Below are 25850 nucleotides of genomic sequence, written 5' to 3'. Positions count from 1 at the left end.
TCCCTTTTCTTCATCTATTTAATGATACCTGGTTATTGCTTTCACGTCAGAGATAAGGTGCTGATCAGTTAATCAGCACCTGCCCTTTTTATTCCAACGCAGCACAAGGTTAATACATTTCTTAGACACTCGCTATGAAACCAACCGCCTACTTGTCAGAATTCTACTTTCAATCTATCAATTTTAAATGAATGTCGCTGATTAGTTCTTACCTCTCTGCCAATGACATCTTTGTATTCGTGCCAGATTCAGGTCAGTTTCGTGGTGATCTGAGTTTCTACTAATGTGATACAGGTCAGATAGAAATAAGTATGCTGGAAGGAACTCGAATTTTGTTTAGAATTCTTGAGTCGTTGAAGCCATTAATAAAATAAAAGCCAAAGATATCATCTGAAAATGAAATGAAAAATCCAACGTTCACAGAAATAGTAACCTTGCTGGTGATTTCCACAGAAATGCTGATCAGTCCAACTGTTCCTGCTAAACACAGCACATGTGCATCCATAGGAGGAGGGACTAAAGAGTGCAAAGGTAAGAACGCATATGACACAAAATAAACTACATTTCTATTTGGTAATGTATTAGTATGTGGGCGAGGCACCGTCTTCTTTTGGAAGGAACTGCAAAGACATGAAAAATGACTGTAGGCACGCTGCCGTTGGTGGGTTCTCTCATCCATTTTGTGGTTTTCAGATCAATGATAATATAAAAAACACTTTCACAAAAAAGCTTCTGGGCAGCAAAAGCACCAAAATCTCTCAAGTTTCTGGTAGAGATTTCATGTGAAACCTCTACAGGACGATTTGTGTCGCTGTCACCTCGCAAAATCAGAAAACAGCATGTTGGTCGTTTCCAAACTAAAAGCTCTTCTTTGGTATTTTAAACAGACCAACTATTCATAACTGTAACGGTAAAACAAACGGCCTTTAGAGCCTTCTTGATAATTGCAAAATATGAGGGCATTCATTTCATCTCATACTGCCACATAGTGGACACACCAGGAAGTGCAGGCTCGACGCTGCGTCATTGTTGCTACAGAACAGTGCAGGTTGAAAAAAGTAATTAGTAACTGATCACTTGTCAAAAAAAGTAATCCCGTTAATTTACCGATTACTTATTTTCAAAAGTAATTAGTTACTTAGTTACTTTTTACACAACCTGAATAGGTAATAAAGCAACAGACCTTTCAGCCCAAATATATTTTTCTGCATAATCCATCATATAAAATGTAATCAAATGAAAACATCTCTTTAAAACTTGGTTCATTAGTTTCAACTTTATTCCCATTGCATTAAGCAAACATTTAATTAAATGCAGCTGTCTTTGACTTGAAGAAATGTGTTTAACATTTAAACCTATTTCCTGCATATTCCAGCAGATAAAATAAAATATTTTTTTACACTCTTTCAAATAGATGCAAGTAAAACACAGCAGAAAATAAATAAAATCAAAGCCTCAGCAGCTCTGAGTCCTGTCGCTCTTAAATCTATTGTCACCTGTTTAGCAGGAGTGGGGCAGGTGGAGGTTTGCCCACAGCAGTCATGTCAGTGGGGGATCCGGGGGTTTCTCTGTGAATGTCACGTTCCTGTGGCAGCGTGCTCACTGCTCGCTCAGACGTTTAGGGGTTTTTCCTCCCACGCAAAAATATTATCCATTGTTGACTTGCACACAGCCGCTGCCACGAACGTCGCACGTACTTACGTCATTGTCGTGAGACACTCTCACAAACAAAATCACGGTTTAGTAACGCAGTAACGCAGCGTGCTTATGGGAAAGTAACAGTAATCTAATTACTTTTTTGCAATAGTAATCCCTTACTTTACTCATTAATTAATTGGATTACACGTTACTGCCGCTCAAATTCAAAATTCAAATTCAAATTTTATTTGTCACGTACACAGTCATACACAGTACGATATGTAGTGAAATGCTTGGACAACTGCTCGTGACCTAAAGAAAACAAAAAAGGAAAGGCTATGAATAAGATAGGAAATAAATATGAAAAATTAAAAAGGGTAAATTTAACTAGGAAGGAATAGAATATAAATTAAGGTTAAAAATGAAATAACTGTACAACACAAATTAGAATGAAGGGTAAATTTAACTGGGAAGAATAAGATAAAATATATAAATCAAAGTTGAAAATAAAATAACTGTACAACAAAATACACAATATAGAACTATATAAGAATGTATGAAGAAATCTAAATATAAATAAATATATACACAATAACAGCAGCTGTACAAGTATTAACTGGAAATGAAGAATATAGTGACCAGTGTTGTGCAAAACCAAAGTCCAGAAAGTCCAGTGTGTGTGTAAGAACTGTATGTGTGGGTCAGTACTGTGTGGTGGTGTGATTGAGAGACCGTATCGCCTGCGGGAAGAAGCTCCTCCTCAGTCTCTCTGTGTTGGTCTTCAGGGAGCGGAATCGCTTTCCTGACCTCAGCAGAGAGAACAGTCTGTTGTTGGGATGGCTGAGGTCCTTCACCATCTTCCTGGCCTTGGTCCAGCACCGCCTGCTGTAGATTGAGTGCAGGTCAGGGAGCTCGGAGCGGATGGTGCGCTCAGCTGACCGCACAACCCTCTGTAGAGCTCGTCTGTCCTGCATGGTGCTGTTCCCGAACCAGGTTAAGATGTTTCCCGTCAGGATGCTCTCTATGGTGCACGAGTAAAAGTTCCTGAGAACCTTGGAGGGCAGTTGGAAGTCTCTCAAGCGTCTGAGGTGGTAGAGACGCTGTCGGGCCTTTTTCACCACGGTGTTGATGTGACAGGACCATGACAGGTCCTGTGTGATGTGAACTCCGAGGTATTTGAAGCTGTCCACTCTCTCCACTGGGCACTCGTTGATGACGGGGGTCTGGTAGTTCCTCTCCTGCTTAGTGCTGAAGTCCACTATCAGCTCCTTTGTCTTACTGACGTTTAGAAGGAGGTTGTTCCTCTGGCACCAGTTCTCCAGATTCCTAATCTCCTTCAGGTAGGCCGTCTCGTTGTTATCAGAGATCAGGCCCACCACGACGGTGTCGTCAGCAAACTTGATGATGGTGGTGGAGCTGGTAGTGGCCACACAGTCATATGTGTACAAAGAGTACAGCAGGGGGCTCAGAACACACCCCTGGGGGGCTCCAGTGCTGAGAGTGGTGGAGGCTGAGACATGTCCGCCCATCCTTACTGCCTGTGGTCTGCCAGTTAGGAAGTTGGAGATCCACTGACACATAGATGAGCTGAGTCCCAGATGCTCCAGCTTGGTGGTGAGTGTGGAGGGAATTATGGTGTTAAATGCAGAGCTGTAGTCTATGAAGAGCATTTTAACATAATTCCCCCTTCTAGTGTCCAAGTGAGTGAGTGATGTGTGGAGGAGATGAGAGATGGCATCGTCTGTGGAACGATTTGGACGGTAAGCGAACTGTAGTGGGTCCAGTGTGTCTGGTAGTGAAGAAATGATGAAGTCTCTGACCAGGCGTTCAAAGCACTTCATCACTACTGAGGTGAGGGCTACAGGGCGATAGTCATTGAGAGAAGCAGGGTGGGGTTTCTTCGGGACAGGAACAATGATGGACTCTTTGAAGCATGTGGGGATCGCCGACTGAGATAAAGAGATGTTGAATATCTCAGTGAACACAGGAGCTAGCTGGTATGCGCAGTCTCTTAGGATACGACCTGGGATGCCGTCTGGTCCTGCTGCTTTCCTGGTGTTCACTCTCTTGAAGGCTCTCCTTACTTCATGCTCGGAGATGACGAGCACGTTTCCGGTGCTGGCAGTATCTTCCTGTCTGCAGCCGTTAGCGCCGCTAACACTAGCATTGTTGGAGACCTTAGCTGCAGCCTCGAAGCGAGCATAGAAAGTGTTCAGCTCGTCTGCCAGAGTCACGGCCGCGTTCGTCATACCGGTTGTTGGTGCTTTATAGTCCGTTATTGTCCTTAGTCCCCGCCACAGGCTCCTAGAGTCACTCTGTTGGAGTTGTGACTCTAGTTTCCTCCCGTAGCGCTGCTTCGCCTCTTTCACCGCCCTCCGCACGTTATATGACGCGGCTTTGTACGGGTCCATGTCCCCCGTCATGAGTCCCGTGTTGTAGGCAGCGGTGCGGGATCTCAGAGCGTCGCGGATGGTTTTATCCACCCACGGCTTCTGGTTGGGAAACGTTGTGATAGTCTTTGTCTCCACGGTATCATCCGCTAGTTTCCCGATGAATCCCACAACCGCTTCCGTAAACACGTTGACGTCATCGTCGGAGCTGTTTCTGAACATGCCCCAGTCATGTTCTTTGCTTGCGAAATTTGATGAACTATAGAGGTGAGAGATGGAAGCTTTGTACATGGTCACATTAAGAACAAACTCTCCAAATGAGTGTTTGAGTCAGCAAACAGTGCAGGAGGATGCCACCGTCCCTCAGCTGGTGCTAGCATGACTGATGCTGCATCGCTGTTCACGTTGCCTCCAATCCATGAAAACAAATTGTGGAAGAGCGCTCTTGTTTCGAAGCTGCAGAGTCTCCTTACACTTCAGCAGATGTTTGCCCAGGCAGGACTCTTCTAACCCCGCTCATGCCCATTTGCATAGGTATGTAAGCAGAGAGAAGGGATGGCACATGTGTAGGTCAAATAACGACGCGTTGAAAAACGATTGTTACGGCAGAGTTGATCATGACGAGGGAGAAGCATGAAAAATATCAGTAATTTTAAAAAAGGCAGATTTAAAACACAGACAGTCCCGTCAGTTCAGCACAGGCAGAAAAGCAGCACACAGACTGCTTGTTTCACAGGATTTTGAGACTGCCCCCTGGTGGCAGTAAACAGCTACAACAAGTATATCTCCAAACATGCTGTGCGTCGGACCAACACGCTGCCATGTAAAAAGGAAAAAGTTAGTTTAAACTGCTTAATGACAACAAAGTAGGAAGGTTAAGCTCAGCAATGTCTGCGGTAACTAGAACGCCCTCATGACTTATGAACCTGAACCTGGTGGGTGCAGGTTTTCTCCAGCTGCCATGTTTCAGGGTCAGCAGTCTTAGTAAACACAAAAAACAGCTTTATTTGTTTTTATCGTCCTCGTCCATTATTCCAAGTTTCTGTACGACTTCTTACACTTTATCTAATTTAGTGCTCAGCTCAGATGAAATACTTTTAATGAGTGATTTTAACGTGTGTAGAAAATCTGCTTCAAATCTATGATCGGACTTAACTGGCTTCTCTCAGAACGTCAGAGAGCCCACTCACTCATTGAACAGTGGTTTTTAGGAAACCCTCGTTTGTCTGATCATTTCTTAACAGTGGTGGATTACATCACACAGGTGAAATTATTTCAGTAAACTCGAATGTTTCCATCGTTGCCGTCATGGTGCGTGCCACACGCCAACACAGCGTGGAGCAGCTACCTAAACATTACTCAGACGTCGATTACCTTTTGAGTACTTTTACACCCTCCCTGCACATGACTGTAGATACTCAGAGGACTGACTCTCTGCTATAACTGCACACCTTAAAGCAGACAGTGGCCTTGTAGTTATTTCAAATGTTTTCATTTGGCATGAAAAAACAGTTTGTTGCTGTAACAAAGCAGAGCCGTCTGTAAAGCTGCGGTTGGACATGTTACTAAACAGAAACAGGTTTGTTATCTGCGTCGTCTCCAGGTCAGAGTCGCAGCTGTGTTGAACAACTATTCATTCAGGAATTTCTTCTAAAATAATTTTTTAACCTTTAGAGGAAACATATTTATTCATTAATCAGCTTTTATAAGAGCTGATATTCAGACTCTGTTTAGCCTATCGATCTTTACAAACTTCAATCATTCTTGAGATAATAATTTATCTCTATTGGATCACAGGCTTTCAAGCTGGCAGTAATTAAACCACTACTTAAAAAGTATGTGATCCAGCTCTGTTAGCTAATTATGCACTAATCTCCAACTTTCCTCCTGTTTCTACAATTCTTGAAAAATCAGTTTTCACAGAGCTCACTGATGACTCGAGGAATGTTTATTTGAAGAGTTTAAGTCGTAGATAAGAATTATCTTATGTCCTCTGTCAGTGGACTCGTCTCTGTGCTCGTCCTGTTGGACTTTACTGCACCGTTCAGTAACACTGATCACGGTATTTTACTACAGTGATTAGAATACTTTATTGGTATTAAAGGAAATAAATGATCCAATGGTTTGAATCTAACAGACAGTTTGTTCATGTAAAGAGGAAGTGCTCTTCACACACTAAGGAGTTCCACAGGGTTCTGTGCTAGGAACGTCTACATGCTTCCCTTAGACAATACTGTAAGAACCCACTGAATGCATTTGAAATGCTATGCAGATGCTACCTAATTATCTATTAGTTAAACTACAATTATGTCTTAAAGATATAAAGGCCTGGATTTCTGTGATTCTCTACTTCCTGCTTCAGATAAAGCTTGGATCATGTTTGGCCCTCTAAATCGTAGGAACATGGTGTCCAACCAGACGTGACATTATTATGGTGTGCAGATACACTGTTATAGTCATTTCTGATCAGGATATGTTCTTTAATGCGCTTATTAATATGTAGGACTGCTTCCTTTCATCGCTGCAACATCTCTAAAATTAGAAATATCCTATTTCAGAGTGATGCTGAAAAGCTGGTTCATGCATTTATTACTTCCAGGCTGGACGACTGTAATTCATTATTATCAGGTTCTAAAATTTCCCTAAAAAGCCTTCAGTTGATCCAAAATAGTGCCACGAGAGGACTGACAGGGACTAGGAAAAGGAATCATTTCTCCCACGTTAGTTTCTGTTAAATCCAGAAGTTGATTTAAAATCCTTCTCCTCACTTACAGGGTCTCACATGGTCCCATCATATTACAAAGATCTCCTTTAACCTTGTTATCCTGACAGAGCGTTTCACTCTCAGGCTGCAGGTCGACCTGTGGTTCCTAAAGCTTTCAGGAGAAGAACTGGAGGCGGAGCTTCGGCTGTCACACCCTCTCCTGTGGGTTTCCTGTGATCAGGTGACCCTGAACCACCTGATCACTTCTTCTCCTCTCACCTCTTTTCTCTCCACACGTTTAAACACCGCTGCAGCTTGTCATTCAGTTTTCCTCCTCTCTCACTCAGTCCTGTCTCTCCGTGCCCTCTTCTTTTATCTTTCTTCTTTTCAACCCCCAACACGGGTGTTGAGATGGCCCCGCCCCTTCCTGAGCCTGGTTCTGCTGGAGATTTCTTCCTGTTAAAAAAGGAGTTCTTCTTTCCCACCATAAAGTTATGATTATTACATTAATATTAATTGTGTAACTTGAACTAGTGGAGGTGAAGCCTGCCAGACAGATCCTGGTTACAGCTGCCTCTAATCTGCACACCTGCCAGTCAAACTGGCCAAGTCAATAATGCTGAACCTCAATGAAATCAGCATGAATACCCCCCCCAAACTGTTTTTGTAACAGCCTGCATACGTGTTAATTTCCTCCTGGAAGCCGGGTCAAGCCGGAGTGTCCCTTGGAGAAAATGCAGTTCTTGGCTCAAAGCCTCTGAATTTGCCACCTGGTCATCACAGCACAAAGAGTCAAAGCTGCCATCACATAAAAGGGACAAATACATTCATCACCGTCCGTGCAGTTCATCAAAATAAATGTCTGAGCAGACGTATTCACCAGCAGGAAAACTGCGTTTTTCACACGCTCAGATTTTGACTAGTGCATAGTGCGTACATCTTGTAGCGCAGTTATCAGGAGAGCAGGATACTGATCCTCAGGATCTGCACACAACACTCCTGGCAACAAACAGCAGCAGCTTGAGTGATTGCATAAAGGCATGACATGGAAAAGGCTTCCAGCCCATCTGGGAGAGGCTACTGTAAGGATGCTTCTGATAATATAATGATGATCTGTTTCGACAACACTGTCTCTCTGTTAACACGTCATATCTTAACATTACACGTGCTCGATCCTGCCTGCGACGCTGACGGTACGAGCTGTGAGCCTGTGCTTGTTCGGGACTGTGACAGTGCCAAGTAGGCATCGAGAGTGCGTCAGAGTGCAGATTTTAAAATGTCACCAGCCCAACGCTTTCTGCTCAAGTTCTCCTTTCAAACACGACATGAGGCATGTCTTGTTTGGTCACCTGTGGAGGAATATGCAAAGTGTCAGCGCCAAAAAGTCCTGCTGTGATGTTGATGCACGATTCCAACAGCAATCTCATTTTAATTTCTGTCTCCACAGGTACTACACCCCGAAGCTGATATGGTAATGAGATTACAGTTGTCTGCTCCCATTCGATATGTGCGGCGTGATGTTAATCTGCATTCCATCTTCATCACAGTGATTCCACCGGCCTCACGCAAACTGACACAGAATCTGGAACACTGTTACTTCTGCTCACATTTTATAAAATCGAATCAATCCCAGTTTTTCTTCAGTTTGATATTGAAGAATTCAGCAGCGCTCAACTAAATACAGAAAGGACAACGCTCTCCTTCCTTCTTGGTGTAATATTCACAATAACAGCAGAAGCAAACAGAAAACCTTCCTAACCATCATCGATTTATTTCAGGTTACAACGTGTTCTGGTTGTGATAAAACGGCACTTTAGACCGAATCAGTCAGGAAACCAATCAAACAGGCAGATGTCAGAACGTCCTGACCTTTAACCCCTAATATAAGTCAGGATTTTCCATAATGTTCCCAACAGCAGCGTTTCCTAGTACAGTACCATGTTTTTGTCATTTTGGGCTTTTTGGTAAAGTTTGCAGAGGCTCTGCTGACGGGCTGCACTTTAATGAAGCTGCAGCAACAAACACCCACTTCTTTTGAACTCGACGCCCTCAGTTTCTAAGATAAGCTTTCTAATGTAAATTTGTAGTAACCTCTGCTCATATCAGCAGAGGTCATTTTCTCCAACTTTACAATGCTGGAGACCCACAGCAGCTTTCACAGGCTGTTAGCAATGCAAACCAGTGAATGAAGGAGTCAAACATCAAACGTTGCTCCAAACCTTGAAATGTGCACATCGACTCTGAGGGAAGTTTTGTAGATGTGAAAGATTTATTTATTTATTTATTTTAAATCAGAGGAGTTGCATACGCACATTTATGAAGATGGATTACAGAGTTTAACTCTGAGTTCTACACAGCAAACAGCACACGGAGCATCTACATACTGCACGTTACAGCTAGCATGATATTTCATGACTATGGTGACGATTTGTGTTTAAAAATTAACCACACGACTTTAAACGTGCTTAATTAAATATGAACGTCAGCATAAATAAATTGGTTGTTTTCCACTCGTAACATTAGATGAATCGCCACTTCACGTGATTATTTCTCTGCGACATCAGCACAAACAAAAATCAGTTTCTTTAATCAAACGCTGCAATCAGTTCGTTGTTGCCGTTCGTTTGTTGAGATTTACTAATAAAATTAAAATCATCAGAAAGCCAATCACTTAAAAATTAACTGAGTTTGGTTGTTGGAAATATTCTGAGGTTTCCACTGAAGTGACAAACACACAGTTTCTCACATGCATCTAAAAATGTTTTCAGAAACATTTCCATCCTGTAACATGTCACAGGAATCTGCATCAACTTTGAAGGTCTATAAACATGTTAATAATAAAGTGAGGACAGAACAGAAGAGATGATGATTCAAGCCTGAAATGTGTAGTTAGTTATAGATGTAAGTTTTTAGGTGGTGCTGTGTCACTATAGCAACACAATCATTGTAAATAATATTGCAGTAATTGTTCCACAGAAAGTTGACGAGTCACAACCCTGAAGCACAGTTACTGTGTTATTTCTGACCAGCTCTGAGCTCGTTTTCAGGCTGGAAGGAGACGAGCAGCAAAAAAAGCTTCTGAAAATAATAATTTCATTATTTTAATGTAACAAACACTGAATGTTTGAATTCGTAACTTTGTATCTTTGCAAACAGTTTTAACGTTGGTCGTGTTTGCTGTGAATCGTCTCTCTGATGGGACAGTAAACTCAAAAATATGCCCAGACGCACCGAGCCGTAACAGTGGAGAACCGGGAGCAGTCCATAGTGCTCTAATGGACTTACTGGACTGTGGACGTCCAGTCCTTAATCTCAACCCGTGACATTATCACTCATAAGTAAACCTACCATAACATAACCACACAGATTAAAATGTGTTGCTTTAAAATTTCAGTGTAATTTTTAAAGATATCCTAAATGTGAAATGATTTAATAGTTTTAAGCAGTATTAAAAAATCCTTTCTGTCCAAAGAAGGTTTTTAAACGCGACCTCCATTTGTGAAATACTTCAGAAATAGTTTGTGCCCCGGGCCATTTCACAGCAGAAACACTGGAAAATAGTTTTTTCTCCAGACTGAACCTCGGTGTGCAGCATGACAAGTCGAAGTTTCACAGTCATTTAGAAACAAAGGAAACAACAAGTTAGCTTCAATCCTCTAAATCAGATCAGTTAGTTGTGATCATTGGAAACAGTAACCACATCAAAGTCATTTATTTGCTCCTGGAATCAGTAAACTGAGCGTCACAAAGTAAATCTGTGTTGAGCCTCTTTCTGCCTTTTGCTAACAAAAAGTCTAGAATATGGAAAATAGAGACAAACTCAGTGTGATGCTGTTTGTTGTGCAAGAGGCCAGAAAGTTCAGAGAGAAAGTTCCTCCAACTAAAACAGGACATGAGTTGAACATGAATCGTAGCAGAAATAATTCTTCACCCACAACTGAAACTTCTAATGAACCGAATCAAAGCTTTTAGATTGAAGTGCTGTTTAATGAGTCAAATTGAAATTCTCTCGTTAACACATTATTCTGAGCATCGATATCAGCAACTGAGAGAAATCTACATAACGACCAAGGATGGTTGTTTCAATACCAGCTGCTGCTTTTACTTTGTAGCGATGCACCAACGTCAGAATGAGTAAGTCGTTTTTACCTGTAATCAGAATCAAGAGTCATTTCTGATATTTGCCCAAGATTTCCCATCTTATTAACTGGGACACATAACATACGTTTCCTTTCATAGTTATGCATATGTATATATGAAGTGTTTATTAAACTGGTGGATCAACTGAATCATCAAACATCTCCATAATAACCTCAGCACTGTTTGGCCTAACAAACTCCTGTTTTTGACATTTCATTTTTCTTTGTTCGTCGTTACGTTTAGGGACCAAAACTGCTCTGCTAGGTTTGGGTTAAGCAAACATAACGTGTGTTGTGAATGTCACAGGTGAAAGGTTAGGCTTGGTTTCACCCTGGACCTCAGCTCGGCTGTTCACTGGCTACTAGAAATAAACTGCATCAAATGTCCTGGATAGTTTTTGTTATTCATTTAATTATAATTTGGCCTTTATTTGATTTTTTCAACTGTATTATCTACTGTACTTGTAGATAATACAGTTGATAATACAGGGTTATGACATCTCAACCGTTTCTATTGAAAACAAAATCTTGATTGTGGTTATTACTCACCCAAGTCAATAAGAAATGCAACCAAAAATGTTTCCATTGCTTTTTTCTTGGTGTGGACCTCAAAGACATCTGCAGTCACCTTCAGCTCCATCCATCCCACAGCACCAGCAGAGCACGCCTGCCTGCACCTTACGGCATCTCTTTCAGAACCTGAAGGATCTACTGAAGTCAGACTAACCTGTAGGTTGGAAGATAAAACTCAAATATAAATCCTGCATGTGAGAAGAAGTTGTCTTTTTTTATAGTCCACCACTTACATGTTTTCTTAATAATAGGCAGTTCCAAAAGTGCAGCCCAAAGGACCCAGTTTAAAAAGAAAGCCTTTTACCACGTCTCAATAATGGTTACCACATTTTGAAAATCTGCAATTTCCTTTAAAAGCAGCAGCTCTATCAATTTTCCTTTACTATGAAGGCCAAAAAATTCATTTCCATTGTACACAGAATGTGAAAAGAGCGACAGCGGTACATAAAACTGATAATAGACAGCTACATTTATAATAGGCGTCCTGCCACAGCAAAGGACAGAATACAGCAGAGCTCGTTTTTATTTCAGCCTCTGTTTTGGTCTTTTCCCCACGTGCTCCTCCTCTCACAGCAAAATCAAATCACAATAAAAGAAGAGCTCATGCTTTCCTCAGCGCTGTGCGCCTTCAGCACAGAGCAGCTTTGATACGGCTGAGGTTTGCTTTCTAAATCACATAAACACATTTCCTAAGTGTTTCTATCACACTGCAGTCTGCATTTCAAAGTTTTCCTTTAGTGGAATATTTGCATTACAGTGATAAATACTCTGAAACACAATTACTGGATCTCTGTCTGTCCGCTGGTTAGTTGGAAATGTTGCGTCAGCCGTACCGATCATGAAAGAAAGATGAGTCTCGTTACAAATTCAGTGACCTGCTGGAGACAGCAGTGGAAACGACGTCCAGTGTGAGCGATTGTTTAGCCAAACACAGGCTGTAGCTGTGTCCCAGTGAAGGGGCCGCATCCTTCGGAGGCCGCATTTGTAGGCTGATTACGTCACAGCGACGCCACAAAGGCTGTCCAACTTCATCGACTCCAGCCGACAAACACTAGTGAACCTCGAGCTCCCGGCTGGCTATCAGCTGGTGGGTAACAGACGCCTCCGAAAACATCGAAGCACTTTTGCAAATACGTGATGTCTTGATAACTCGAGCAGATATTTGAAGTTTGCACAGCTACACGCTCGCCTGAAAATAACTTAAAATGTATTTGGTGACCCAGAAAGAGTAATATTAAAACTATGTAGCTGCTGCCATTGTTGAAAACTGGAACTGGCTGAGCCGCACTATGCAATCTGGGATATGGTGGACCACGAAGGATACACCCGACCCATCCTTCAAATCTGGGGAAAAGGAGGACGCTTTGGCTGGAGTCTACTTATCTGGACAGCCTTCGTTGCATCACTGTGATGTAATCAGCCTACAAATGCAGCCTCCGAAGGATGTGGCCCCCGAGTTGAGACACAGCATGAAGCTTTTAACACTGGAAACTACTTTTTGTTTGAGTGCTGCAGATAATCAATGAAAGGCATGTTCTTTGTACATCGCAGATCCTTCCAGTTTCTCTGCTTCATGTGAGAGGATGATTAAAGACAGTAAGTGTGTTTGATTGTGAACAAATGTAAAAGGAGTCACGACACAAAGAGCTGGAGCACAGAGAAATGATTGACCTTGTGGGCACCACTCCAGTAGATGTCAGCAAAGTTGGACCACCTTCATACAACTGTGTTTTTTCTAGTGCCGAGTATGGATTTAATACTCTCCCTCTCAGTGGACCACCTGTCTGGCTTTTAAACACTTTGACGGCCACGTTCTGCTGTAGTCTTAATGGTTTTAGAAAAACATGGTATGGTTTAGCGAAGGCAGCTGGAAATCCCAGCAGACTCATTAGCCAAGTGATCCAGCGTTGAAGAATTTTACTACACTATCCTCCTGATGAATCTTTGACTCTGCGACTTGTACAATACTCATCCTCAAGCAAATAACCCTGAACCAGCGGCTTTCTTCAGCCAAACATGCCTCATAATCTGTTATGTTCAGCTGAGGGTGCTGCGTGCTCTTTGTGCATACAGCAGCTGCTAAAAGGCATAAAACTCCCAGAGACCATCTCCACTGATAAAATGTGCTTATTATATTTAGTAAGTGTGAGGAAAGGAAGCACTGATGCACCGATACGACTGTTTAGTAGGGGTGCAACGATACACAAAATTCACGGTTCGGTTCGATACTTTGGTGTCACGGTTCGATATTTTTTCGATACAAAAAAAATGTTCATGCATTTTTAATTTGTCATTTATTAAAATTATAAATATATATTTTAACTCAAAAGTACAGTTTTTAAATTTAACCCTAACCCTTGTGTGTGTTTTTTATTTTGACAGCGAATGCGCACCTGCGGACCACTTATGTGCAGCCCTGGTTATTTAGCTCATCATATTGCAGCCACAGAAATTCTTTTGTCCATGAAACCATAAAGCTGCACTTTCTTTTTGCCTTATAGTCTGATTTGTCATAACTTCTCCGTTTTGTGGTAAGCTTTTCTTTGGCTGTCACTTCTTCACCCTGACCTGTCTTATTTGGCTCAGCAGAACTGAAATGCTTTTACACACGGACTCACATAAGCTCAGCGATTCTCTGCGCGATCAACCTCTCACATGTTTAAGCTGCGGGAGATTTCACTTGTCATGTTTGCATAGTAAGCTAACGATTAATAAGACGATGTCAGAGGAATTGGTGCACAAATTATCATCACTCACAGATCAGTGCTGTCATTGCAAAGTGAAAGCAAAAAAACAAGCGCAAATTCAAACGCGACTTCAATATGTCACATATTGACAGTGGCTCACCGATGCCAATGACATAATTACCCAGCTACATTTCTGAAAGAATGCAAAAGCATTGACATATATTTTTCCTACAATAGCCCGACGGGCAGGGCAGAGATAGATTTTGGTAGCCCGACTGAAAAAATCGCTAGCTCCGGGACGTCGGGCTAGCGATATTGCGAGCCCTGTATCTGATTGAGGAATCACTCATCTTTGGAAAAGAGAGTTTATTACAGAGAAATGTCTCTTTCCAAAATAAAAGCTATACTATACGCTTCTTCTGGGCTATATTCTCAGCAGCATAAGGAGAATCACGTGCTAACAGCTGTCTAAATGACTCGGCTAAAGTTAGTAGCATGCTTGCTTTTTTTTGTCTGCTTCCACTTGTCTTTGCACTGGGATGATGTCGGTGTAAATGTGCAGTCATATTCGTTGTGTTCCCGCTAGTGCTTTCAGGTTAATCTCGTTGAAATGACGTTAACGCCACAACACGGCAAATCTCCGTTAACGAGCTACCGCCGATCGCTCCGTGCATGGGGCTAGACGGCCAACACGTTAACGAGCTAACTGCGCTAACACACTAGCTCCCACCCATGTAATTGAGCATTGCATGGCACATCCAACATACTGTTTTACTTTAGTCCATGACTCGCTTACCTTCAGGGTCATACGTCACATGAAAACCAAAATAATTCCAAACGCCAGATCTGAATGAGGGTGGGGGAGGTCCATGTTGCAAGGAGAGCTTAACTTCTGTCTCGCTAGCTTGCCCTGCGCTCTTCCTTCTGACTATGCTGTCTGTGTTGAGCGCTCAGTGGATCTGCATTCGACTACTCCGCCTAGGCTGCACTGTCGAGCCTAGGCGGAGTAGTCGAATGCAGATTCACTGAGCGCTCAACACAGACAGCATCGTCAGAAGGAAAGTTGATAAAATAAATTACAAATTTTGTATTGTTCGATACATATGCGTACCGAACCGAAAGCACTGTATCGAACGGTTCAATATCGATACGAATATCGTTGCACCCCTACTGTTTAGCTCTGTTACGCGACCTCCAGAGCTTCATTGAATGTATTCACAGTGATGGCGGTTACTGTTACATCTGTTTTGTTCTCACCACGGGAGCTATATCACAGTTTGGCTGTTGCTGAGTCATTTTGTCCCAGAAACTTGTTGTTTGTTGGTTTCTATTCTGGTACTTGCTGAAAATCTTTTGTCTTTGAGCTCTTTTGTTAAGAATGACTTTGCTCCCAGGAGCACAGCAACAGAAATGTAAATTTGTTGTAAGATGCTAAAGAGTTTAGCTGTGATGCTGCAAAGTTTATTTTTACCCACTGCAGCAAAGCTCGTTTCTAAAACGTGTCCACTCAGGATCTGACGGCTTTTCTGTTTCCTGTCGGACCAGCCCGCTCTTCTTTTGATGCTGTGCAGATGAGGCTGTTTTAATCTGAAGCCGGTGGTTGTGCTGCACTGTTCAACAGCATGAGCGCGGTGCAGAAAATGGACAGAGCAATTTTCTGTTGACAAATGAACGCACGCAGTGATAAAGTAGAAGGACTGATGATGTGCATCAACCGGTCACAGCGTTTTCAATAGAAGGCCAAGAAGCAGGGACCATTTTTACAGCACAAAGGTGCTAAAAGCCTTTAGCGGACGACTCATTTGAAACATTATTACACGAGAGAAGTGAAGGAACCGTAATTACATCTTCCACAGCTGTTTGAATCAGTCTGTTATCTGCAGAACATAAAGGTACGGTTTTATCTACAAGTTCTGCAAAGGGTTATAAATTAAAACGTCTCTGCTGTTTCAAAATACAAGAGTCTGGATTATTAGCTCGCATTTCAGAATTATGAAGACGTGCTCATGTTAATGGGCTCGTTTATAACACCACTGCTTGTGTTACCATCAGTCCTTCAGTCAGTTTAAAGAGAGAGTCACAGTTTCCCTTTTTGACCTGGTTCAGCCCAGAATGAATCATCTGATCTGTACTGATGCAGCTTTCTCACAGTGAATAAGGGTGGAAGGATTTGAGAACATGCAAAGTTGACCTGTTTTCAATCATCAGTCATTCGATTGTTGGGTTTGTTTTCTTTGTGTTATTGTAGGTTTACCTTTCAACAGAAAGCACCGCAAAGCAACCGTTCTTGTGATTTGGAGCTGTGTAAATAAAACTGAATTGAATTGAAAAATTGAACTCTGTGTACAAACAAGTGTGTTTATGCTAGCAGTGATTAAATCTGTTAATATAAAAGTGCCTTGAGGCGACTGCTGTTGTGATTTGGTGCTGTAGAAATAAAGCTAAATGAAACTGAATCTGTTGCAACATCACAGATTTGACTGTGAAATATACTTTTTTAAAAATCTCAAAACTCAAAAAACACAAGTTCATTCATGTTTTCTGCTCTTTAGGCATTAACAAAAGTTATGTGCAATATGATGAAACTTCATTTATGCAGATGGCTCTTTGCTACCATATGGCCTAGTTGTCACAGTTGCTAAATTAATTGCAGTAAGCCTACTTTTCCCTGTGCAGTGGGTAGATGTCATTATTGAGTTAGTATTTAACAGGGATGGATGCGGAAGCTGTAAATCGGCTCTTAGTATGATTAACGAGAGAGTTATAGGTTAAATTTAAATGTAATTAAAGGTTAAAGTCTAATAGAAAGTCATCTTGCTGGGAAGATGCTCATTTGACCTTCAACAGATGTTAGTTTTCTGGCTAAAATGTCTCTTCGGTCATAAACCTGTTTGTGCCATCAGAACAACTGATGAAACATGTTAATCATATCAATCACTGTTTTTCTGCAGCTTTTAGTGAGACCTGACTTCACCTGATGTGTTGCCGTGCAGTGGTCATCTACAGCATCCGGTCCAGGTTTGAGGTTATTGTTTTGTTATTACCAGTGGTGGTACTGGTGGAGGCTTTCCGTGCATCCTTTCCAAACAAGCACCTGTTCAGTGTTTTCTAATGGCGCCTTTATGGAGCTTTTCTCTGATCGTTACAGTCTGACCTTGAGATGAGTTTGCTCGACACCCACTCCTGGAAAAACTGTGACATTTTACTAAGAATCACCTGAATAGTTCAGACCAGCACCTGCCAGTACCTGTGCTGTTATAGATGGGGTCACCTTTGCTGATGACCTGTTAACACCACAAAATCAAATATTTACACTTTTTATCTTTGAGTATGTTTGTTTTAAATAAAGGAATAAGTCAGATGAATGAACATGGGTGTGGTCGGTTACATTTAACCTGTTAGTCTGATGATGAGTGAACACGCTGACCATGTGGAGTGATGCTCTTTGACTAGGTTAGTTTTGTAAAGACTAATCTAGTTCTCAGTTGTGCAAAAGTCAAAACAAACATATCAGCATTTCAAAGGGCGTAGTTTAGGTGAAGCTCAGTATCTGAGAGTCTGAACGAATGAAAGGTCAGTGTCATGTTTTAATTAGATACATATGACAGTTTGTCAGTGTGTTTTTAACTCATTCACTGCCATTGACGTCTATAGCCGTCAATGGCAGTGAATGAGTCAATGGGTTTAACTCATTCACTGCCATTGACGTCTATAGCCGTCAATGGCAGTGAATGAGTCAATGGGTTTAACTCATTCACTGCCAATGGCTGGCAGTGAATGAGTTAACTCTGCTCTGTTTTGGTCTGTCCCACTGACGGGACTAATGGTCATTTTGATAAGTTTGCAATATGTTATTGTCATAAGTCATTAAAACAGTCTATGTCTAATGACTCAAGAACTCATTATAAAACCAATGTGAGTGTTTCTTTTTGCGTATATCCAAAATACTGTCACGAATCTCTAACGTGCTCTAACTTACTATATCTATTAATATACTTTATGTTGATCCCAGCGTACTTTTACATACCATCACTGAAGGATTTGTCACAGCTGGGTGGGCAGGTGTGTTTGAGGTGTGGACCCAAAAGCAGACACAGGAGTGAAAACTAAAGCGTAACAAACAGCGGGCTGCTTATTGAGGCTGTACGCAAAAAAACCAAACAAAGGCTACGCAAGCGGAGGCCGAACTAGACTAAAACCTAAACTGGGACCACCTAAAACTAACCATGAAGACTATCATGTAGGGCTGCACGATTAATCGTTAGAAAATCGCGATCTCGATTCATACTTATGTGCGATCTCATTTCCAAATGACAAGGATTAAAAAAAAAAAAAAAAGACGACGATTGTACCGCATTTTGATCCGGGACGTACTCTGCATGAAAACAAGCGCTCACTCTTCCTGCTCAACAAATGACAAGGGCGGAGCCTTATACCACGTGATACAGAAGCTGTGCCGTGTGATGCTAAAATTAGCAGGGAAACAACAACGGAGAGCACGTCAGGGATGACGATAAAGTGACAGGAGAAAATCCGTCCCGGTCAACCACCCAAACACCAATAACGGGAACCTTACACAGCGCTTCTCTTTACCCGTCGACCTCCCGCAGGCACAAAGACATTACGGAGGCTATCACTTATCACCTGACCAAAGATATGGCTCCATCAACACTGTGAAAACGAGGGATTTAGGAAAATGATCAACACCCTAGACAAACGCTACACAGTGCCGTCCCGCAACTATTTTTCTATTGTTGCACTACCTGCTCTGTACACGCAGCGTCGAGCAACGGTGGAGACGGAATTACAAGCAGTACAACATTTTGCAGCAACAACAAAACGTGAGACATTTGTTGTTTTTATGTTTATTTATTGTTTTTATGTTCAGTCTCAACTGTTACGAAGTTGATGTGCAGTTAATAAGTGCAATAAATATTTATACTGGAAAAGAGAATCGTGATCTCAATTCTAAGCAAAAAATCGTGATTCTCATTTTATGCAAAATCGTGCAGCCCTACTATCATGTGAATATGAACCTGAACAGTGAAGAACCCTGAGACTTGAAACTGACACTGAGCAGAGAGGGACAGAGGACTGAAATACACAGGAGGGTGATGAGGGAAGTGGAAACACCTGGAAACACAGCTGACACAAATGAACATGAAGCCACAGGGGAAGCAAAACTAAACACAATTAACATGGAAACAAGACTTTCAAAATAAAACAGGAAACATGGAGAGACAAAAACTGGGAGACAAAGAGAGGGAGAGAGACACAAGTGGAACCTACATGACAAACAGGAAAAGACGATTTCCCCAAATATCAAGCGTGGTCCGGTGCACGCTTCGTGGTCCTATATATCCCACAATTCATAGCGCGGCGGTGGGTGTGGATAATTTTGCCACAAAATACAGCAGAAGGGAGCGGCCGAAGAGTGAACTGTCAAAAGTAAGTACTGAATATTATGTCACTTATTTATGTTGTTTAATAACGAAGAACATTAAAACATTGCTGTTGGCCACATGTCGGCAAAGTTATGTGACATTAGTGACGTTTGTACTAACTTGATTTTAAAGCCTTTACTTTAAAGTATACGCCGTTCAATAGTCGACCTTAATCTTACAGAGAATGTGATGATTCTGTGGATAATTAAAGTCAGTCATATATCCACAAACACAACAGGCTGAAAGTCAGTGATGCTGCTCGGTTTGCAGTCCTGAACATCACGGCACAAGCAGGATCCACTGCACTGTTAATGTGAGCTGTGTTATATTGCTGCCTCTGCTCGGTGGTGTCGAGCCAAACGGACTTTAACGTGTGTTTGAACGAGCTGACGGTTCACTCGTTAAGCTGAAAGAAAGATGCTTTAATCACAGCAGTCACACATGTGTCCACTGCACCATCTGGAACTCTTCTTGTTTACACTCGTAATAACACAAACACTAAATCCTGCTTCTCTGTGCTGTTGTGTAGCAGTGTGTACACCTGAGACTGTCACCTGTCTGTCTGTCCTGCACTCTCTCTCTGTTTCTTTCTCTCTGATTGTGGAATAAAAGTATGAACATGTGTTTATAAGTTACACTTGTGTTTGAATCCTGCAGCTTATCACACATTTGATTTCCATGTGTGACGACTGCAAGTGTCCAGAGTGAGGACAGACTGAGGGACCCACTGCTGCACATCATCTGTGAGGCTTTGCAGCCCTGATGATCCACCAGGACAAACTCAGCAGTGTGTGAGGAAGAGGAGGAGGAAGAGCCAGCAGCAGCTGACAGATGGAGAGAATAGACAGACTGTTCCCTGTTTGTGAAGGACTGCTAGGAAAGTTTAACATAACTGTCTGTGCTGAATCAGTCTTATTAGGTAATGTTCAAATAATGTTATCATCCCAGTGTTTCCAGTGTGGGAGAAAGTACTCAGAGTACTCAGGGCCTTCAAGTTACACACTATGAAAGGCAGCAACAAGTTTAATGTTCAGAAACCTAAAGTCTGTATCAGCAGCAGAATGGAGCTAAAATAAATGTTGGTTTCAGTTCTATGAAGCTTTGAGTATTTTGGATCAGTAGCTGCTGTGTTTGTTGCATCATATTGCTGTAACTGTTTATATGCTTTATATATTCTGAGCTAAGTTGATCTATAGTGTTACATCATATTCTATAAGGATGTTATGTGTTTGTAGACTTTCTGCCCAGTTTGACCCATTTAGCAGACGTCAGCCTGTTTAAGGCTCTGATATCTATTCTGTGTGACTTACAGCAGTTATGACATGGTCTGATTTTCTCACCCAATAAAGGAATATTTCATATATCAGTCTACTCTTCATTCTATCAGACACAGTTATCACAGCTCCTACATTTGCTTTTTACACATGTATGTAAGCATTGAGCCAAATTTAGTAATGACAACATATTAAAAGAACAATATTTGTCTCTTATAATACATCTGTATACACACTGTCACAGATACTTGTCTTTGAGTGAAGATCTAAGGTGACAGGAAATATAAATAACTGCGACTTGAATCTTTGACCCAGAGTTCAAGCTCACTGCTGTAATATATATATATTTATATAATATTGGCCATATTATATTTCCATTACCACAGTGAGATGACTTTAGTCTCATGAACAACATCAGCTAATTGTTATTAACTAGCTAATCTTAAATGACTGTTCAGCACAGACGTGAAGCCCAACAATCATGTTTACAGTCCTGTGCTCTCAGCCTCAGATACTCAGCTAATCAAAGTGATGTCAGCACAAAACATTGTGTCTCCTTCTTTCTGTCACACAAAGCTGTATCAAACGTTAGTATCATGGTTGCTAGGCAACCTGAGCAGCGCAACGAAGGCCAGAGCGTCCCGTTTCACAAGCCTCTCACTTCCGCACTTCTGTATCGGCTCGTACTGACGTGGCTCTGCAGCATCACACATTAGGATGTTTTATCTAATGATCTATGACCTCAGCGCATTCAAAATAACACTAAAAGCCTGTTAAGAGACATAAATTTATTTAGAACTCACCGGAAAGAAAATGCTGCGAGCAAACCAACAAAAAGTCGGGGATGGCAGAGAAGTCGATATCCGCTCGTGTGAGCGCTGCAATCCAAGCCTGACGTCTTCGTTTAGTAATATCGGATACATGAAATCCCTCCCGTTGCCTCCAGGAGGGGAAACGATGAAAAGTGAGCCCATTGTCCAGTATTGCCTTCCCTATCGTGTGATCTAACGTTGCAACCGACAACACAGCACGTACGAACCATAGCTGACGCTTCCGTGTGCTTTCTTTGGCCTACTGTCATGGCGGGAGGGGGCGTGGCCACCTTCCGTGACATCACAGCCATAGACTAGACCAGTGTTTCCCAGCCTTTTGGAGCCTCAGCACATATTTCACATTAGAAGAATTACACGGCAAACAAACATGTCACAAAAAGCATGTTGATCATTTTCCCCGCGCACCAGGTGCAGTGGAACTGGTTCGGTGTTTCCCCAGTATACCATTTCTGCTTTCTTCTGACCACTACTCCTGCTCGGGCCCACATCTGGGTCAGCGTTTTCTCCAGATCCCAGGTCAGATTGACTTATTTATAAAATATATATTTATCTATTGCTCTTTTGTGCTGCATTGTCTCACTCACAGCATGACTATATAGTTTCTTCTTCATCTTCTTCTGTTTTACTGGCAGTTAGCAATATATTTCATTGGAGCAAGAAGTCGTACTGCCCCTAGTGCAAGAGAATGTAATTGTTCTGTCCAATCTGTCCAACGAGTACCAATCAGGTGAAACCAGATAATCTTCCACAGCACACCTATTCACTTCTGCCACGGTACAGTGGTTGGGAAACCCTGAACCAGACTAAAACTCAACTCAATAACAAAAGAACGTAACATTACTCCAACATAAGAAGTCAAAAAATACCAAATAAGCTCAAAATGCTGCCTCACAGACCCAGCTCCCTGACAATAATATGTGATCATGCATTTGGTCATATTTGTGTGTGTTACACTTTTACACTAAACCTTTGACAGAGCAAAAACAGTTCTGTGGTTCACGTCACCACCAACATTTGTTTCTTGCTGTATGCTTTGCAGTCCTGCTGGTTCATTGCTGTTCTAACACACTGCAAGTAAAGTGAAACTGCGGCGTCTAGCAGAGTGAGAGATGATGTGACACTTTACGTGACGCATTTAGTCCTCGTTATGCATTTTAAAAGGCTGATCTCTGACATTATCCAACTGCAGAGTGTGAGCACAGCTGCAGCTGCTCTGCCTGCTGTGACTGGTGAAGCGGTGACTGGATATCCAGTCATTGTTTGGACATCTCCTGCTGCTATGGCTCGGTCTGTGGTGGACTGGATATGTCCAGCTGCAGAAGCTTACAGTTTGAACCTGTGAGACTCGTCTACCAGGTGTGTTACCTGCATGCATGATGCAAAGTCAGTGAGCGAGTGTCACTTCCATAGCAAACAGATATTTTAGAGCCATAATAAAACAAAGATAAAGCACAACCACAGCCAAAATCACTCGCAGCTGTGTGAAGTCATAATCAAAGACAGTCTTGGCAGCAGCCAAGATTATCCAAACCAGTGGTGGTCTGGTATAATGCATGATACTGCATCAGCTTTTCTCCACTGGCTATCAGATGAAAAGCAGATGTGACTGTGAGATAATGCTAAACATGTCTGGTAGACGAAAAGGTTCTCGCTGTCTTCTTCGGGTGTTTTTGATTTCCTCGGTTCTTTCTGCAGCCAGTTTATTAAAGGAAAACCACTTTTAAGCTTGTAGCAATGACAGCTACATCCAGGAGGCTACAAAATGAACAACCTGGAACAAAAGAGAATTCTAAACTCGCCGCGCTTTCAAATAAAAATGGCTATATTGGCATTGACAGATCCACAAAGATCAGAGGCAGAATACAGAGTTTCCCCTGTTCACTTAAGCCCACAACTCCAGAGACAGAGACGTGCACTGAGTGATATAAATCTGAGGAGCCAAGAGCAGGAATCACAATTATCTGGCATTTGTGCAGCCAGTTCACAAAGCTGAGGTGAACTTCCTCTCACAGTCACCTCGTATTCCTCGCACAGCAGAACAGGTCAGAGGCTCTGGCGCTCTCTGCCATGCTGTGAAGCTCAAATATCACAGTCCCCATAAAGAAAAGAAACTAGCATATCATTTCCTCAACATCTGCTATGACAGCAGGATTTTGCTTCCTGTAAGTTGGCAAGGCCTTGTGCGACTGACATGAAGTGGACATGAAGTGATTATTGCTCCAGCCGCACAGAGCTAGGACTTGCCAGTTATTGCACAGAGAGGCAGGCTGCTGGTCATTATCACTCACATGCTTGAAATGCTCTCCTCCTTCAGGCCACCTTAGAAGAATCGTGATGAGGCCGCAGACAGCCAGATGGCGATAAAGGCAGCGAGCCCTGAGCTGCTTCTGGAATCTTAAAATGATCGTTTGTTTCCTGCTTGCATGAATACATTTGCAGAGAGGAGTACACTTTGTTTGTTGTATATATTCATCACACACAACGGTCCATGGAAGCGGTCAGTCTGTGACCAATAGGGTAGATGTGTCCACTCAATGCACGCTACCTCCCACCATGCATATCTGCCTGCATCAGAACAAATACCTCTGTTCCAGTCCCCCTCTTTCATTTCTCAGACTCTATTTCAGAGGTGGGGAACAATTGTTCTGCTACATAACCCACCTCCTCCTCCTCTAATTCAGCACATCTAAAAGGAGGTCTATAGAGAGAAATAAGCCCTTTTCAAAGGCATTGCTTTGGCTAATGGCTCCAGCGAAGGTCCTTTGTAAGTAACACATACATATTAACATTTCTGCCATTTAGATGGAGGCACACAGTGTGTATTAAGACGCCTCACAAAGTAATAATGTAATTATGATAAAACAGGAACAGAGAAGAGATGTGATCACATTATCTTTCATTTCTGACTTTTTGCTGCAGTCAATTCAGTTCAGTTTAATTTTTCTTATATGAATAAAGTGACAGCATGTTACAGAAACAGAAGTAGTGACGGGACACTTAGTAGCAGCTTTGTATTGAACAGTCATTTGAATCAGTGTTTTTGCTGGATGTCAGCCAGTGAAAAACAGCATTTTCAATGTAAAATTAAATGAATAAAAGCCAAACAGGGATACTTTTTTGTTCCAAAGATTTATTTTTGCACGTTAAAAAAAAGAGAACTGTGCATTTTAGCAGGTCTCACTTACTCACACTCAGGACATGTTGTCCTTATGTGGCTTAAGTAAGACTAACAGGCTCACTTACAGGCTAAATTAAATACTGAGCTCAGTGTTCAGAACGTTTTCTGCTTTAGGTTAAATATAACAGCTCAGTGCTGCATTACACTGGAGATCCAGGCTGTACCCTGCCTCTGGTACCTGGGATAGGCTCCGCCCCTGACAAGTATAAGTGATGGTTTTGGTGCATCTCTGTTCTCTTTCTTTCATCGTCCACCTGTCGTCACTGCTCGGAGCTCCACCCAGCTGTTACACAGCATTCCTCTGCAACCATGTAATTATTAACGTTTCCATTTTTGTATCATGATTAGAGCAGAAGGATACAAAGTTAATAGAGTTTCCATCAGGGGTTTTTTTATATGTTACCAAAGTAATTTTCTTCACTTTATGAATGAAGTGCTATAAGTTCACTTTACCTTTTGTCACTTTTCTTCTGTTCTCCGAAAATCTTAAAAGTTTTTAGAAGTGTTTTAAAGCCAATACAGGTGTCACAGTGTCAGGATTAAGGATTAAAATGTGCAGCACATGATCCGCATGTGGCCCTTTGTGCCACACGCTGCTATAATCAAGGACCGGGAGCAGGAGTGTTACATAGTCAGAAAAGCTACGAAGGAAAGAGTGGACCCTCCCACAGATTTATTTGCCAGGCTTATTGAAACTGCTGCTTTCACCAAGGGGATTACAATACAGCCTCATTTCCTCCGTCTTAATCCGGTCATTAGTCGGGTTTTGTGAGGATGCAGAACATTCCTCCACTTCGAGATGTCTTTAGTGTGTGTAAATCCGACAGTTTGTTGACCAACAACAACAAAAAAATCCATTCTTTTGTAAACAGCCTGTAGAAAAACGTGGGAATATTTGGGAGCTACTGAACGCACCAGAGATCTTTGGATGGCAAAGCAGCCGAGCAAACTCACCTGCTGAGGAGACCCGTCATCTTATGTCTTTGCTGT

General features: G+C 42.0%; 1 protein-coding gene across 1 annotated transcript in view; it reads right to left on the bottom strand.

Moving 5' to 3' along the window:
- The window catches only part of LOC146651660 (uncharacterized), a 57344-nt gene extending 35433 nt beyond the window's left edge, over window positions 1-21911 (bottom strand). The window contains exons 1-2 of the mRNA XM_085385388.1: window positions 21653-21911; window positions 11421-11598 (exon numbers count right to left, since the gene is read on the bottom strand). Of these exons, the coding sequence (XP_085241514.1) occupies window positions 11421-11598; window positions 21653-21823 (349 nt within the window). The 5' untranslated portion in view covers window positions 21824-21911. The remainder of the gene's footprint in view (window positions 1-11420; window positions 11599-21652) is intronic.
- Between the last annotated feature and the right edge of the window lie 3939 nt (window positions 21912-25850).

Source organism: Rhamphochromis longiceps, linkage group LG16 (assembly GCF_057381845.1).
Source record: "Rhamphochromis longiceps isolate RC_006_pf linkage group LG16, R_longiceps_female_GT1.1, whole genome shotgun sequence".
Classification (NCBI taxonomy): domain Eukaryota; kingdom Metazoa; phylum Chordata; class Actinopteri; order Cichliformes; family Cichlidae; genus Rhamphochromis; species Rhamphochromis longiceps.
The sequence above is the reverse complement of the archived record's forward strand: the minus strand, read 5'-3'. Positions and strand labels throughout refer to the sequence as shown.